At 48.1% G+C, this 13400-nt stretch overlaps 1 protein-coding gene and 1 non-coding gene across 4 annotated transcripts in view; both read left to right on the forward strand.

Moving 5' to 3' along the window:
• The window catches only part of Atg16l1 (autophagy related 16 like 1), a 45960-nt gene that overhangs the window by 30121 nt on the left and 2439 nt on the right, over positions 1–13400 (forward strand). For all 3 annotated transcript variants that reach the window (XM_029565953.1, XM_029565954.1, XM_029565955.1), the window contains 6 exons: positions 4559–4679; positions 4918–5023; positions 7776–7925; positions 8000–8047; positions 8987–9088; positions 9799–11630. In XM_029565953.1, the coding sequence (XP_029421813.1) occupies positions 4559–4679; positions 4918–5023; positions 7776–7925; positions 8000–8047; positions 8987–9088; positions 9799–9892 (621 nt within the window). In that variant the 3' untranslated portion in view covers positions 9893–11630. The remainder of the gene's footprint in view (positions 1–4558; positions 4680–4917; positions 5024–7775; positions 7926–7999; positions 8048–8986; positions 9089–9798; positions 11631–13400) is intronic.
• LOC115071271 lies at positions 3159–3423 on the forward strand. The gene has a single exon (XR_003850368.1).

The following is a 13400-nucleotide window of genomic DNA, read 5'->3' on the forward strand; positions in this document are numbered from 1 at the left end:
AAGCTTCAAAATTGAAAGAAGATCCACGTCTGAACATGCAAAACATGATCTCTAAAGATGGCAAAGATACACACTGAATGCTGAAGTCGGTCTTGTGCTCTCTGAGGGGAGGACTAAGGGGCTGCACAGCTTGTGCCCAGCCACTGCTGCTGGCTGCACTGTAATCCATCCTATGGTCTGCTGTGATATATTTAACCATTATCCTTTTTTCTTTCTGTCTTTTTAAATGTGGGATGTAGCCTTGTCTGGCCTGGAACTCATTGTATAACCAGGTTGGCCTCTGACTTGGAGCAGTCCTCTCACTCCTGTTTCTTCGGTGCTAGGGTTATAGGTATGTGCCACCATGCCCGGCTCTGTCCATCTTTTATTGGGTTTTTTAAGATTGAGTGACTGCTTCCAAGAGTTTGTTTGCTCCTTCCTTTTACCAGTTCCGTCTATGTGAAGATAAGTCAAAAGTCCTGCTCAACCATGGCTGGCTTCACTTGGAAGCATGGAAGAAATGTTTCCTCTGTGTTGACCCTCCTCTTTGTAGACTGGACACTACTTCAAGTCCATTTAATGGGGTCTCCATGGCCTCCTTGATCAAGAGTACAGGTAACTCATGACAGTTACAGGACATTTGGAGAGATGCTCATAGTCCCCTGGAACTTAGTCGACCTAAAGGAACAAAAATCATCCTTTAAGTCCCTCTGACCAATTAGTATAGGCCTTTTCTAATCAAAGTATGGCTGTTAAGCATCTAAGAAGGTTAGTTCCACTAGTCTGGTACCTTTAATTAACATGCACTATGTAGATATAGTTTGGGCAAAACCCAAATGTTCTTAGATGAACCTTGACTAGACATATATTGTGTTTCTTGAACTACTTGTATGTATAATTTCTTAGTAGGTTGTTGGACTAATATGGGCGGTTCCCTCTGTTTTTTTTAAAACTAGGTAGGCATTATTTAGCTCTCACATTGTCTAACCCTTCCACCATGGTTTCCCCATTTAAAGTGCCCCCATTTTTCCCGTTTCTCCCTTACTAATACCCTTCTCCTATGGTCCCACCTCTCTTGAGCTCCTTCAGGGAGAGAGAATTTCTAAGTGTTGGACCCAGTGTTCACTCAGCCCTGACTCTTCTGTTCATCAAGGAGCTCATATGAGTTCGGTAGGTAGAGAAAGAGACAGGTTCAGATAGGAGCTGGAGGTGGGGTTGCTATGGGCACATAATCAGATAACTGCTAGATGTTGAATTGAGGGCTGTGCTTCCAGACCCAAGTGGACAAGTCTGACCAGTGACAGAAGGACCTGCAGCTTTCCTTAGACTAGGCCTGGGAGGAACAGAGGAAGCATGTGAGTCCATCTGATGTACAGAGTGGTGTTTTCCAACTGGAAAACGGGAGTTACAATATGGGGAGGCCAGTCTTCATGCCTAAAGGCAAGGATGAGGAAATTAGGGGAGTGGGCCTAGAAGATGGAGCTCCTGCCACGGACCACAGTGTTTTAAATGTATCCTAGAAGCAACCTAGCATTGTATGTTGCACAGGGCACGTGCATGTGGAGGGCAGCGCAGGTGACTTCAAGACGGGAGCGCTTACTGAACCTGGAGCTCACATATTGAGCTAGGTTCAGTGGCCAGCAAGCTCGAGGACCCACCTGTTTGTGCATCTCTAATGCTGGATCACAGGTGCATTTATCTGGGTGCCGGAACCTGGACTTGGGTTCTCATGCTTACACAAGCAGCACATTTCCGGCTGAGCCTTCGCCCCTGCCCCAAATACAAGTCACATGGCCAGGGAAATTATATCTGAGTTGCCCTGAAAGATAGGCCCCATTGTGGAGCAGTTGCATGAGGCTTTATTCATTACAAAACAAAGTCATAGGTCAAAGCATTTATTTTCTATATAAATTATTCCATTTAAATTAGTAATTATAGAGCAGGCACCTAATTTATTCAGAAGCATCCATGTCTTATAAAATAAAGCATCATTTGTGTTATAAATGGATTTGCAGTTAACTTCTTAGGCTCCAGTTCCCTTTGCAGAAAGACATGCAGGGGCATCACCCAAGTTCCTGTCCTCTTGGTGCATGACAGACTATGTACGCCAGGAACTGATAACTTGAAGAAAAGTAGAGTAGGGTAGAGTGGGTTGGCTGTTTATTTTATATATTTTGGTTTTTGCTCTTTTTGAGATCTGTAGCCTCAACTGGCCTGGAACTCCCTATGTGGACCAAGCTGTCCTCAAATTCACAGAGATCCCGTCTCTGCCTCCTGCACCACCACGCCCAGCAGTTTTTCTTTTATTTAAAAACCAGGCATGGCTATGCACACCTTTAATGCAAGCACCCAGGTGGCAGAGCAAGAGGGTCTCTGTAAGTTCAAGGCTACCCTGCTCCACGTAGCCAGTTCCAGGGCTGCATAGTGAGACTTTGCATTCTTGTTTGTTAGGGTGTGCAGGTCAGGACAACTTGCATGCGTTGATTCTATCCTTCTACTATGTGGGTTCCAGAGATCGAACTCAGATTGTTAAACCTGGGGACAGTGCCTTGACTGAGCTATCTCACAGGCCCAGGTAGTTCCTTTCTTTGTGTTTTCCTTAGTTCTGCTTCCTGGGATGTGGATGTAATGGCAGGACTCCTTAGACTCAAGGGAGTTCTAGGCCATTTTCCTTTTTCACCCTCTTTTCATCTTCGCATTCATCTGTTCATGTGTGTTTGTGTGAGTACATATGTGCCACAGCACCTGTGTGGAAATCAGAGGGCGACTTGCAGGAGTCAGCTCTCTCTTACCACCACATGGGTTCCCAGGATCCCAACTCAAGCCATAGGCTTAATGGCAAGTTCCTTTTCCTTGCTGACGTGCAGAGTCCTTAATTAGAAAGAAACTGTTAGTTATCTTTCTGAACCTGTGGGGCTTTACACTTAAAGAAATTGATTTTGAGGGCCAGAGAGATGCCTCAGCGAGTAGAGTGCTTGCCACACAAGTCTGGTGACTTGAGTTTGATCCTTGAAACCCATGTGAAGGAAGGAGAGAACCAGCTCAACAAAACTGTCCTCTGACTTCCACATGTACACCATAGCATGCATGCACACACACCCCTCCCTGCACACACAATAAATAACTTTTTTTTTTTTAATCTTTTTTAAAGTAAAAGAATTGATCCCATCCTGAAAAGAGGTCAATGATGAATAGTAAAAGGTCTGACTTCCCAGGTCACCTCCCAGCAGCCTACATCCCCAGCTTCTTCTTCCCCATCAGGAGCTAGTAGTGCTGTGATAGGCAGAAACAGTAGCTAAACATACAGTGATGTTCCCATTCTGTGCTCCCTGACAAGCCCAGGGAAGACACCCTGGTTGGCATCCAACAGCTTAATCACAAAGGGATTTGATTGTTGGGAATGCTGGTGTCTGTGGCTATGATCAGTTATTTTTAGCTGAGACCTCTTTTTAAACACCCCAGAGGTTTTATTTGTTGGGTTCTGAGGTTCCATTGTGTAAATTATACCTGCAGTAGCCACGTCTGTTCCCACTTTAAGGTTAGAACTGAATTTTTCGGTTTTGCTCTACATTGAATAAAATTGAACCAAACATGGTGGTGCTTTTAATGCCAGCCCTTGAGAGGCGGTGGTAGGAGGATCAGGAATTCAAGGTTCTCCCAGGCTAGATACTAAGGTTATGGCCAGTCTGTTTTCAGACAGAGTTGCCAGGTGTGGTCAGGCAGGGCTGGGCAGGCTTTTATCTTCAGTGGCAGGTGTAGCATTTGGGTGGGGTTTTTTGGTTTCTTTTTTCCCCCCAGTGCTGGGGCCTAGAGCCTCACACACACTAGGCAAGTGCTCTACCCCGACCTATGTTCCCAGCTATCCACTCTTGGGACAAGAGTCCCACTATGTTGCCCAGGCTGTCCCCCCTCCCAAATAGTGGGGTTACACGTACAGGTCACCATACTTGGCTTCATCTAATTGATCTTAATACGTGTATCAGCTTTCTAACGCTGTAAAATACCTGCAATGAACAGTGTTTTCAGAGGTTTAACTGTGGTTGTTTGGCCCTGTGGTGGCACAGTACATCATGGTAGGGTTTGTGGCTAAGGAACCTGTTCACTTCATGGTAATTGACATGCAGAGAGCAAAACAGGAAGGGTCCAGGGACCCCGCTAGTCTTCAGGGCGTGTCATTAGCGCCTGTCTTCTTTCCTCCAGGTCACAGGTTAGAGGCCGAGCCTTCAACTCGTGAGTCCTTGGGGACTATTCAGGTTCAAACCATAGCAACGCCACATCTGTAGGCAACACCCAAAGTCGTTCTGAAAGATTCTGAAAGCTATTCCTCAGGCCAGAAATGTGGCTGCTGATAGAACATGCTTCAGAGGAAGTAAGCCTCTCTGGTTGAGACGGAGCAAGGGAAGCTGTGCTTCCTATGCCATATTTCTTCTCCCTTTGCCTTCTCATTACTTTGAAGAATGTCTGGCGGGGTTTTAGGACCTCTTGAGACTGACTCTCAAGCCTTGGGTGTCCTGGCCATTCCTCTGGGAGGGCAGTGTGGAGTGCCCAGAACTCAAAATGGCTGTGTTTTCTCTCCTAGCACACACTCACAGGCCACAGTGGGAAAGTGCTCTCTGCCAAATTCTTGTTGGACAATGCACGGATAGTCTCAGGAAGTCACGACCGGACCCTCAAACTCTGGGATCTGCGCAGCAAAGTCTGTGAGGAACTTCAGTCTCTGTGTGTGTGTGATGCTTCCTAGAACATGGGCTGTGTGTGATACAGCCTGACCCTCATGTTTTGTTTGAGTTAGCAGGGCACTGAGGTGGTAAGGGTTGTTCTTGGTTGAGGTCTCATAATTGAAATCCGTGATTTGGGCAGCTCCGTGGTGAGAGCATAGCATCATTGTATGCACATAACCATGTGACTGCCTCAGATTAACGTTTTGTTTTCTTTCAGGCATAAAGACAGTGTTTGCAGGATCCAGCTGCAACGATATTGTCTGCACTGAGCAGTGTGTAATGAGTGGACATTTTGACAAGAAGATTCGTTTCTGGGATATCCGGTATGGCACCTAAGAGTGTGTGGGGAGGCAGAGGAGAGTCCCTATAAACAGCTTGAGGAGGCCTCGTGTGGGCTTGTGTTTTCAAACTCAGGAGTTGGCAGAACTGCCAGACACCTGAATCTGAGCTGTGCTATTCTTTACACGAAGTAGTCTGTCGGGTTTAGCAGTCGCTTACTGTGCACGCGCGCTATGGACCAGGCACCCTGCCAGCTGTGAGATGAGCAGGGATGACAAGATGCTCTTCTTACCTCCAGGGAAAAGAGTATGAAATGGGGAAGGCACAAGTGAGCACACAGTGAGCTCTAGCAGAGACAGGACCCTTACCTGGGCATGAGGGTCAATCTGGCACAGTGAGTGGGCTTTGTGCTTCAGAAAAGCTATCTGAGGACATGCCTGAACAGCTGGTACGGCCAGTTTGTGAGTGGAAGGCATAGACTGATGAGAAAAGTAGGGGTAGAGTGGGAGTGAATGTCTCTGTCTTCATGAGCCACTCCCAGAGGTCTGAATCCCTGGGCTATGGGAAGGTGAGAAAGAAAATGATCACTTTGTAAGTTGGTAAAACTACTTTGTCCCACTTTTAGAGGGTGTTCTGGTTTGTTTCTCCATCGCTGTGACAAAACACTGACTGCTACCAACTTGGGGAGGAAAGGGTTTATTTATCTTACATCTCCTGTGTCACAGTTCATCCGGGAGCCCAAGGTAGGAACTCAGGGCAGGAACCTGGAGGCAGGAGCTGGAGCACAGGCCATGGAGGAACGCTGCTTACTGGCTTGCTCCCCTGGCCCCTGCTCAGCCTGCTTTCTTATGCAACACAGGCCCACCTGCCCAGGGGTGGCACTGCCCACAGTGGACTGGGCCCTCCCACATCACTCATCAAGAAGATGCCCCTCAGACATGGCCACAGGCCAGTCCAATAGAGGCAATTCCCCAACTGAGGCTCCCTCAACCCAGGTGTGTCAGATGTGTCACATTGACACTAAAGCTATCCAGCACAGAGGGTGTATTGGGGTACAGTGAAAGCACAGTGTTGATGAGGTCCTAGATTCATGACAGGAGGGCATAAGTAAGGGATACACTAGAAGGGTCCTGTTGCTAGGCAAGGTTGGGAAGAATAGAGCTGTCAGGAGTGCGAGAAGTCCAGTGGAATAAAGCTCTGAGCTGCTTGGTGATTAGGAAAGATGGAGGTGGCTGGTAATCTGACTGACCAGAGAGTAGCTAGGGCCACAGTCCAGGCAGCTGACTTGTGCGGTATGGTGAGAGAAGGACAAGGGGCCATGGTACCAGAAAGAGCTCACAGGAAGCTCTTGTAGCATGTCCTCGTTTGCTTCTGTTTCTGTGATGAAACACCGACCAAAAGCAATTTGGGGAGGAAAGGGTTTATTCCATCTTACAAGCTATAGTCCATCATCAAGGGAGGCCAGGGCAGGAGCCTGGAGGCAGGAACTGAAGCAGTACTACTTACTAGCTTGCTCAGCTACGTTTCTTAAACAGCCCAGGCCCACCTGCATCAATTAGCAGTTACAAAAATGCTTCACAGACGTGGTCTCAGGCCTGTCTGGGGTAGTTCTTCAGTCGAGGCTCCCTCTTCCCAGGAGATTCGAGGCTTGTGCTAGGTGACAGCTGACGCTTTCCCTGCTAGTTGTACTTGTGTCCTTTTTTTTCTTTTTAACTTGAGATTTGAACTCAAAATGTGGAATTTTCGAATTGCATTTATATTTTACAAATCAGTCTACCTCTTAATTTGACAGTAAGAGCCCGAGTCCTAAAAGAATTGGAGTGGGAGTCTAGCTGTAGGTTTAAAGATAATAAGGCAAGCCTCTGCTTGGTTAAGAAAGAAAATAAGTTTGCTAGGCCGGGCATGGTGACGCATGCCTTCAGTCCCAGCACTCAGGGAGGCAGAGGCAAGCAGATCTCTTGAGTTCAAGGTCAGCCTGGTCTACATAGTGTGTTCTAAGCCAGCTGGAGCTACAGGGAGATCCTATCTCAAAACCAAAAAAAGAAAGAAAGAAGGGAGGGAGGGAGGGAGGGAAAGAAAGAAAATGTTTGTTGAAAACCTATGGTAAAACTCCTTTGTGTGAGTGTCTCCAGCAGAGGCCTGTCTCCTGGGGGCCTGTTAGCTGACCTTTAGGAGTTGGAGCATAAAATAGAATTGGGGAAACAGTGGCAGGATGCAAAGTGATGGCTGCTCTGGTCATCCAGTTCCACTGGTAGAGCAGACACCCTGGAGTTACAAGCCTGAGCTGCCTGAGCATGGCGGGACCTGTAAGAGGCTCCCAGACCCACCGAAGCAGCTTTTATGCCAGCCTTGTGTAAAGGCTAAAATGACACCATTGTCCTAATCGTGGGCTTGGGGGAAGCCTAGTGGTGGGACACATGCTTAGCATGCACATGAGGCCTTAGATTTCATCCACAGCACCAAACCCAGAAAGACGTAATGTTAACTGCGTACCAGCTGGATTCACACTTGCTTCTCAGAAGTTCTGGTTGGTCATTGTTTTGTTATTCTAAAAATAGAACAGACAAAAAAATTCCTAATCAGATTCAGCGTGTACTGAATTACTACAGTACTCAGAATTACTGTAGGCCCTTTGTTGGGAAGGTTGGTAAGCACTCAGGAGGCTAGAAACGTGCTTACTGCCCTTGACTGCTGGGGCCAGCTGGGTGGCAGCTTTTTCTTCTCCATCACATAACATCCTACTTACGCTCAAGATGACCCATTTGTTTAGGTTTCTCAGCCCTCTGTTTCCTTTAGATCAGAGAGTGTGGTCCGAGAGATGGAGCTGTTGGGGAAGATCACTGCTCTTGACTTAAACCCGGAGAGGACTGAGCTCCTGACCTGCTCTCGTGATGACCTTCTGAAAGTCATTGATCTCCGAACAAACGCCGTCAAGCAGACATTCAGGTAACAGGCCTGGGCACTGCGCACTCCTGTCCTTGGTGAGAGTCGTGGCTCACATCCCTACCGTTTTGTTTCAGTGCACCTGGATTCAAATGTGGCTCCGACTGGACCCGAGTTGTCTTCAGGTTAGTAGCCATGCTCCACCCCTGCTTGGTTTATCTCAGGTTATACTGGGTGTTTTCCTTTGAGGGACATGGAGCATATTTTGCCTGATGTCTCACTCAGAGATGCGGAGGGAGTTTGTGAGACATTGGTTACATTCCTTTATGGTGTTGCCTTGTGATTATGTGAGCTTAAGTGTGTTAACACAAAAAAATAGTGGTCGGCTAAGTGCTTGGTTCTGAGTGGGCTGCCTGGTTCTCTTCTCCACCCGTTTCATTTCCAAGGGCTCCCCGTGCTTTCATGGAAGGCTGGAAAGACTTGGCCTCCCTGGGGTGGAACCGGATGTCTGTTTGGAGGACACATTCCCGGGTGATCTCCAGTGTCCCTCTCCTTGTTCTCCCTTGCGCCATGCTCTTTCCAAAAGCGCCCCAGGTTCAGCTTTATCCCTCTGCCTTATTCCTTTGAGACAGGGTCTCACTGGGTCTGGAGCTAGGCTGGCAGCCAGCAAGCTCCAGTAGTCAGCCCTGTCTCTTCTTCCCACAGCACTGGGGTTACAAGTACACATGTGACCACACTCAGTTTTTTGCACTGGGGCCTGGGAATTCAAACTCAGGTCCTCGTGCTTGCGCAGGAGCACTTGGCACTGAGCCATCTCCCCATCTTGTCACCACATCTCACGCTTCCCCTTGGCTATTCTCATGCATCCAGCCGGTCCATGGACACAAACCTTCAGCTGGTCATAGGCTGGCTTTGAGTTCCCTGTGTGTTTTCTGTGTGATAGTTGGTTAGGGACTTGGGGCCCCAAAAAGCAGTGGTACACCACTCTGCAGTGGTCAGACAGGTGAAAGAACAGGGTCAGTGGATCTGCGGTGCTTGTGACAGGCACGTGTCCTGCATCTGGGAGCACAGGAATGGTGATGTGGATCAGCTCTCCCTAGCTTCTGCTCTCTTGTTGTCTGCAGCCCCGATGGCAGTTATGTGGCGGCAGGCTCAGCTGAGGGCTCTCTTTATGTCTGGAACGTGCTCACAGGGAAGGTCGAGAAGGTTCTTTTGAAACAGCACAGGTAGGATAAACCTCTTGTCAGTGCTGTGCCACCAGGCCCACACCCCAGGGTTGTGAGCAGAGCCTGTGGCTTCACTCCAGGGTCATGTCCTCTTTGGGGGTGGACCTCAGTGGGCTGATTGACCAAGATTAGTGGGGACAAGCTTCACCACTCAGCAGTATGGCAGTCCACATTGACGGTAGGTGCCTTAGGGAGAGCCAGTGATAGGTGGCCACCGGGAAACTGTCTTGCCATTCCTTTACTCTGCTCTCCTTCCCTTCCTCTTCCTTTCTTCCTTGACTCTTGTATCGGTAAACCTGCAGGTTCTAAACACTGATTTTCACATGCCTTCCTTCCCTTCTATCCCATAGGCAACACTTAGGCCTCTTGTTAGCTTTTCCCACATACCCATGACCACCTGCTAGTTAGAACACAGGCGCTGGTTTCCTGCATGTCTGCTGCTGCTGTGACCCTGCAGGTTATACAGCTGCCCAGAGCCTTATGTTCCTTGAATGAACTAGGGAGTCTCTGCTCCCTAGGTGAGCCAGATAAGACCTGGTTGCTAAAGGAGAAAGTGCCTTCTAGTCCATCACTGCTCAGTAGAACAGTGCAGCTTTTGTAGCATAAGCCCCTGCTGTGGGTGCATGTGCCAGTACTTTCTATGTGACAGGGCCTGGTGTCTATCAGACTGGGGTCCCACCCCAATGCTCTTCTCCTCTCCTTAAATAAAGCTCTTCAATCAATGCTGTGGCATGGTCCCCCTCCGGTTTGCATGTCGTCAGTGTGGACAAAGGAAGCAAAGCTGTGCTGTGGGCACAACCTTGATGAGCCCCTCAGGAGCAGCACAGGACCCCCACAGCCCTGTCTTGGAGGGTGATGTGTCCTCTCAGAGAAGAGCTGGAGCTGTGTGCTGTGGCCTTTGAGAACTTTTTTGACTTGAGGTCTCTGATGGCCTGGAGAACCAACACTGAATCGTCCTGACTCTGCAAGACCCCTAACAGCTTCAGGGTCTTGCTCCGTTCAGGTGGGAAACACTACTAGCTCTGATCTTCTATACCTCATCCGGGCGCACAGGGTCCCTGCTGGGTCTCCCTAGTGGACACAGTGCCAAGGACAACCCCACACATCAGGCATTGGTTCCCCTGTGCTTCTCCTGTCCTTCCAAAGTCTTTTGTTGCATGTCCTCTTGTAGGGTCACTCACCCAGGGGACTCACTGTAAACATTGGGTCAGTGAAGACCAAAGGCAGCCTGTCCTGACATGAAGGACAGGAAGGGCTTTTGCAGGGCTGCATGTGTGATCTTGTCTCACTGCTAAAATTTCTGTGTCTTCAGCCAGTCTTCAGAACTGCTGGCTCCCTTCCTTCACATAGCTTTTTTTTTTTTTCTCTTTAAGAGGAAAGGACATATGCCAACCTTTCCCTGTCAGGTAGATTTGCAGTAAGGGTGAGAAACACATCTTTATCCCGCATCGCTGCACATGTCCAGCAGAGCTGCACAGTGCTGGTGACAGGATTTGCATTTCTCTGGAGCTGGCGGTGGTGACTCCAGCCGCTGGGCCTGTGCTAGACCTGCATGCAGTGACCTTGATGTTGAGTGCAAGAAGCCCAGTCCAGGAACCGAATTATGACAAAACCTGGGAAACACATTCTTGCCACTGCTTCACCTGTGCACGTGGTGTGAGCTGTGTCTGGTTGCCAGAAACCACGTTTATCACGTTTTAATTTGCACTTTATTTTTACCTCCTCGTTTGTTCTCTGGACAGTTGGGATGTGAGTGCCGGAGCTGGGGAGTGGGAGGAGGAGCCTGTCCTCTGCCCTTTCCCGCCTGCAGCTCACTTTCTGGTTTGCTGTCAGAGAGCTTATGTCGAAGGAAGTTGAAATTCACAGGCCAGGGCACATCTTTTATTTATTTAATTATGTAGCCCAATGGAACTTGATTGTAAATAAAAGATAATCTGTTACATGCTTTTCAAATTCCTTGCATCTTGGTTTTTTCTTTCTTTTTTTCTTTTTGTCCTTATGTAAGGGGGGAAGGAACTATGGGAGTTTTTTGGAACTTAATATATACTCTTTTTTTTTCAGAGAAGGTCTTGGCTATGTATGTAGCCTGGGCCAGCCTTGAACTCTATGATCATCCTGCCTCAGCCCCGCAAGTGATGGAATGACAGAGGTGCTGTCATTCTGGCAAAGTGCCTAGTGGATATTTGGTGTTTCTGGATCATGTAACGTGCCCCCTGGTGTTTTTGTTTATTGTTCATTTTCACCCCATCCCGTAAATTATTGCTCCTGGAAATACCAGTGCTCTAGGCCTATGTCCTGTGCAAGTTTGAACACTATGGCAGTTCTTACAGATCTTTCTCAGCTGTAATGGAAGAGCCCAACCCCCCAGTCTCCTATAGGAACCTTGAACACAGGATTCTGTGAGCTGGTATTTGCTTCTGCTGAAGGCCAGAGCTACAGCACTGAAACTGCATGGTTCTGATCACCACTCGGTAGGGGACCAGGCCAGGCATCAGCTGGCCTTGCAAGGAAGTGAATGAGCCCTGCATGCACCTTCTGGAAGGTAAGTGTGCCTCTCCTTGAGCCCCAGGTCAGATCATGGTAGCCTCGGGTGACCTTGGTGTTGAACTTGAAGCAGGACTGCCCTTGCCTGATCACATGCACTGATTTTTGAGGTGTTTTTTTTAGCATGGGGTCTCCACCTTCTCTGCTGCAGTTGGGCCCTCCCATTACTGTAGGTTCTTCTGAGCTGTACATGGCTTGGTTTGCTTTTCAGGTAATTCTCGTGCACCCACCATCCAGAGCAGATTGACTGCTTCCTAGTGTTCAGGGCCCAGGTGCCCCTTGGTTATAAATATAAGGCCTGCCCATGTTCCAGGCTGTTAATATATATTCGGTATTTGAGGATTTTTAAAATTTAGTGGTTTTATATTCACTAAGTCATTTCCTAATACAGTACGATAAACCAAACTTGAAGCTTAGTTCTTAAGGTACATGCTATGCATGCCCTGACCTCTGTCATGCGTATACATCCAGGCATAGGGGATTTTGTATGAACACTGCAGTAAATGTACAGAGGTAACAGTGGGACGGCTCAGGCCCCAAGATAGTTTGGCTGGCAAATGAGGTTGATGTGAACCAAGGCACACAGAACTAATTACTCACGTGTCTTCACATCTGTTCATGTAACAAGTTCTATCAGTTTGACATTTTGCAGCATGAAGTTTACACCAGCCTGTGTAAAACACAGAGGTAAGTTGCAGTGACATTCTAGAGTATGTCAAGACCACTTGCTTTGGTGAAAGCACCAATTTTGTTTCCATGGGGTGACATGAATAGCAGTAAAGTGAGTTAGTTTGTGGTTCTTGATTTTAGTCATCTAAATTACATTGATTTCACAAATGGGAGAGTTTCACAGCTAAGTAAAAAGTCCCTTTGATATTTGAGTTCTGACCAGAATCCTGACCCTTGATGGGCATATTGTTGGTCCTAGGCCACTGCCTGCCACTCCAGACCCATAAGAGAGGCATGATGCCCACTAGGTTGTTAGCCGTGTCCTACTTGAATAAGCTTCACATATAGTGGATCACAGATTTCCTTGGATAAAGTGAAGGATGCCTACGCTCGGTGGGTTTATGGAGAAGTGCCAGCTCGCAGCACTTGGCTTTTGCTTAAGCAGAATGTGCTTCTGTGGTCTCAGGGCTCTGTTTTCCCTGCACATCTCTGCTGGTGTACACTCTGCCTCGGAGCCCTTCCTGACTTGTTCATTCCAGATACTTCTACAGCTTTCTACAGCTCACTGCTTGATCTCTACCATGCTGGTGTCCCTGCAACTTTCTCTTCCCTTTTGCCCATGATAGTCTCAAACTTGCAAGTAGCCAAGGATGGTCTTCAGCTCCTGATGCTCCTGTCTCCACCTCCCAAGAGCTAGGATCACAGGAGTGCACTCCCATGCCCAGCAAGAGTGCTCTCTTAGACTCATCATTGCCTGGCAGGCACCATGAGAAGCTCCAAGTCTGGACAGATCCAGAACCTGAGATGGAAAGGGATTCCAGAATGAAACATGGCATGCACATCGGTTGGCAGTCTGCTTCTCGATGCTTTTCCCTCAGAGCATTTTATTTTAAGATTATTTTATGTGCATGAGTGTTTTGCCTGCTTGTGTGCAGGTGCCCCTGTGTGTACAGTGCCCACAAGGGCTAGAAGAGAGCTTCATATCCCCTGGAACTGGAGTTAAGGATGGTTGTTAGCTGCCCTATGGGTGCTGGGAACTGAACCCATTTCCTCTGCAAGAGCAGCAGTGGTCTTCTGAGCCCATCTCTCCAGCCCCACT

This window comes from Nannospalax galili, unplaced genomic scaffold (assembly GCF_000622305.1).
Source record: "Nannospalax galili isolate Female #2095 unplaced genomic scaffold, S.galili_v1.0 scaffold1138, whole genome shotgun sequence".
NCBI classification, from domain to species: Eukaryota; Metazoa; Chordata; class Mammalia; order Rodentia; family Spalacidae; genus Nannospalax; species Nannospalax galili.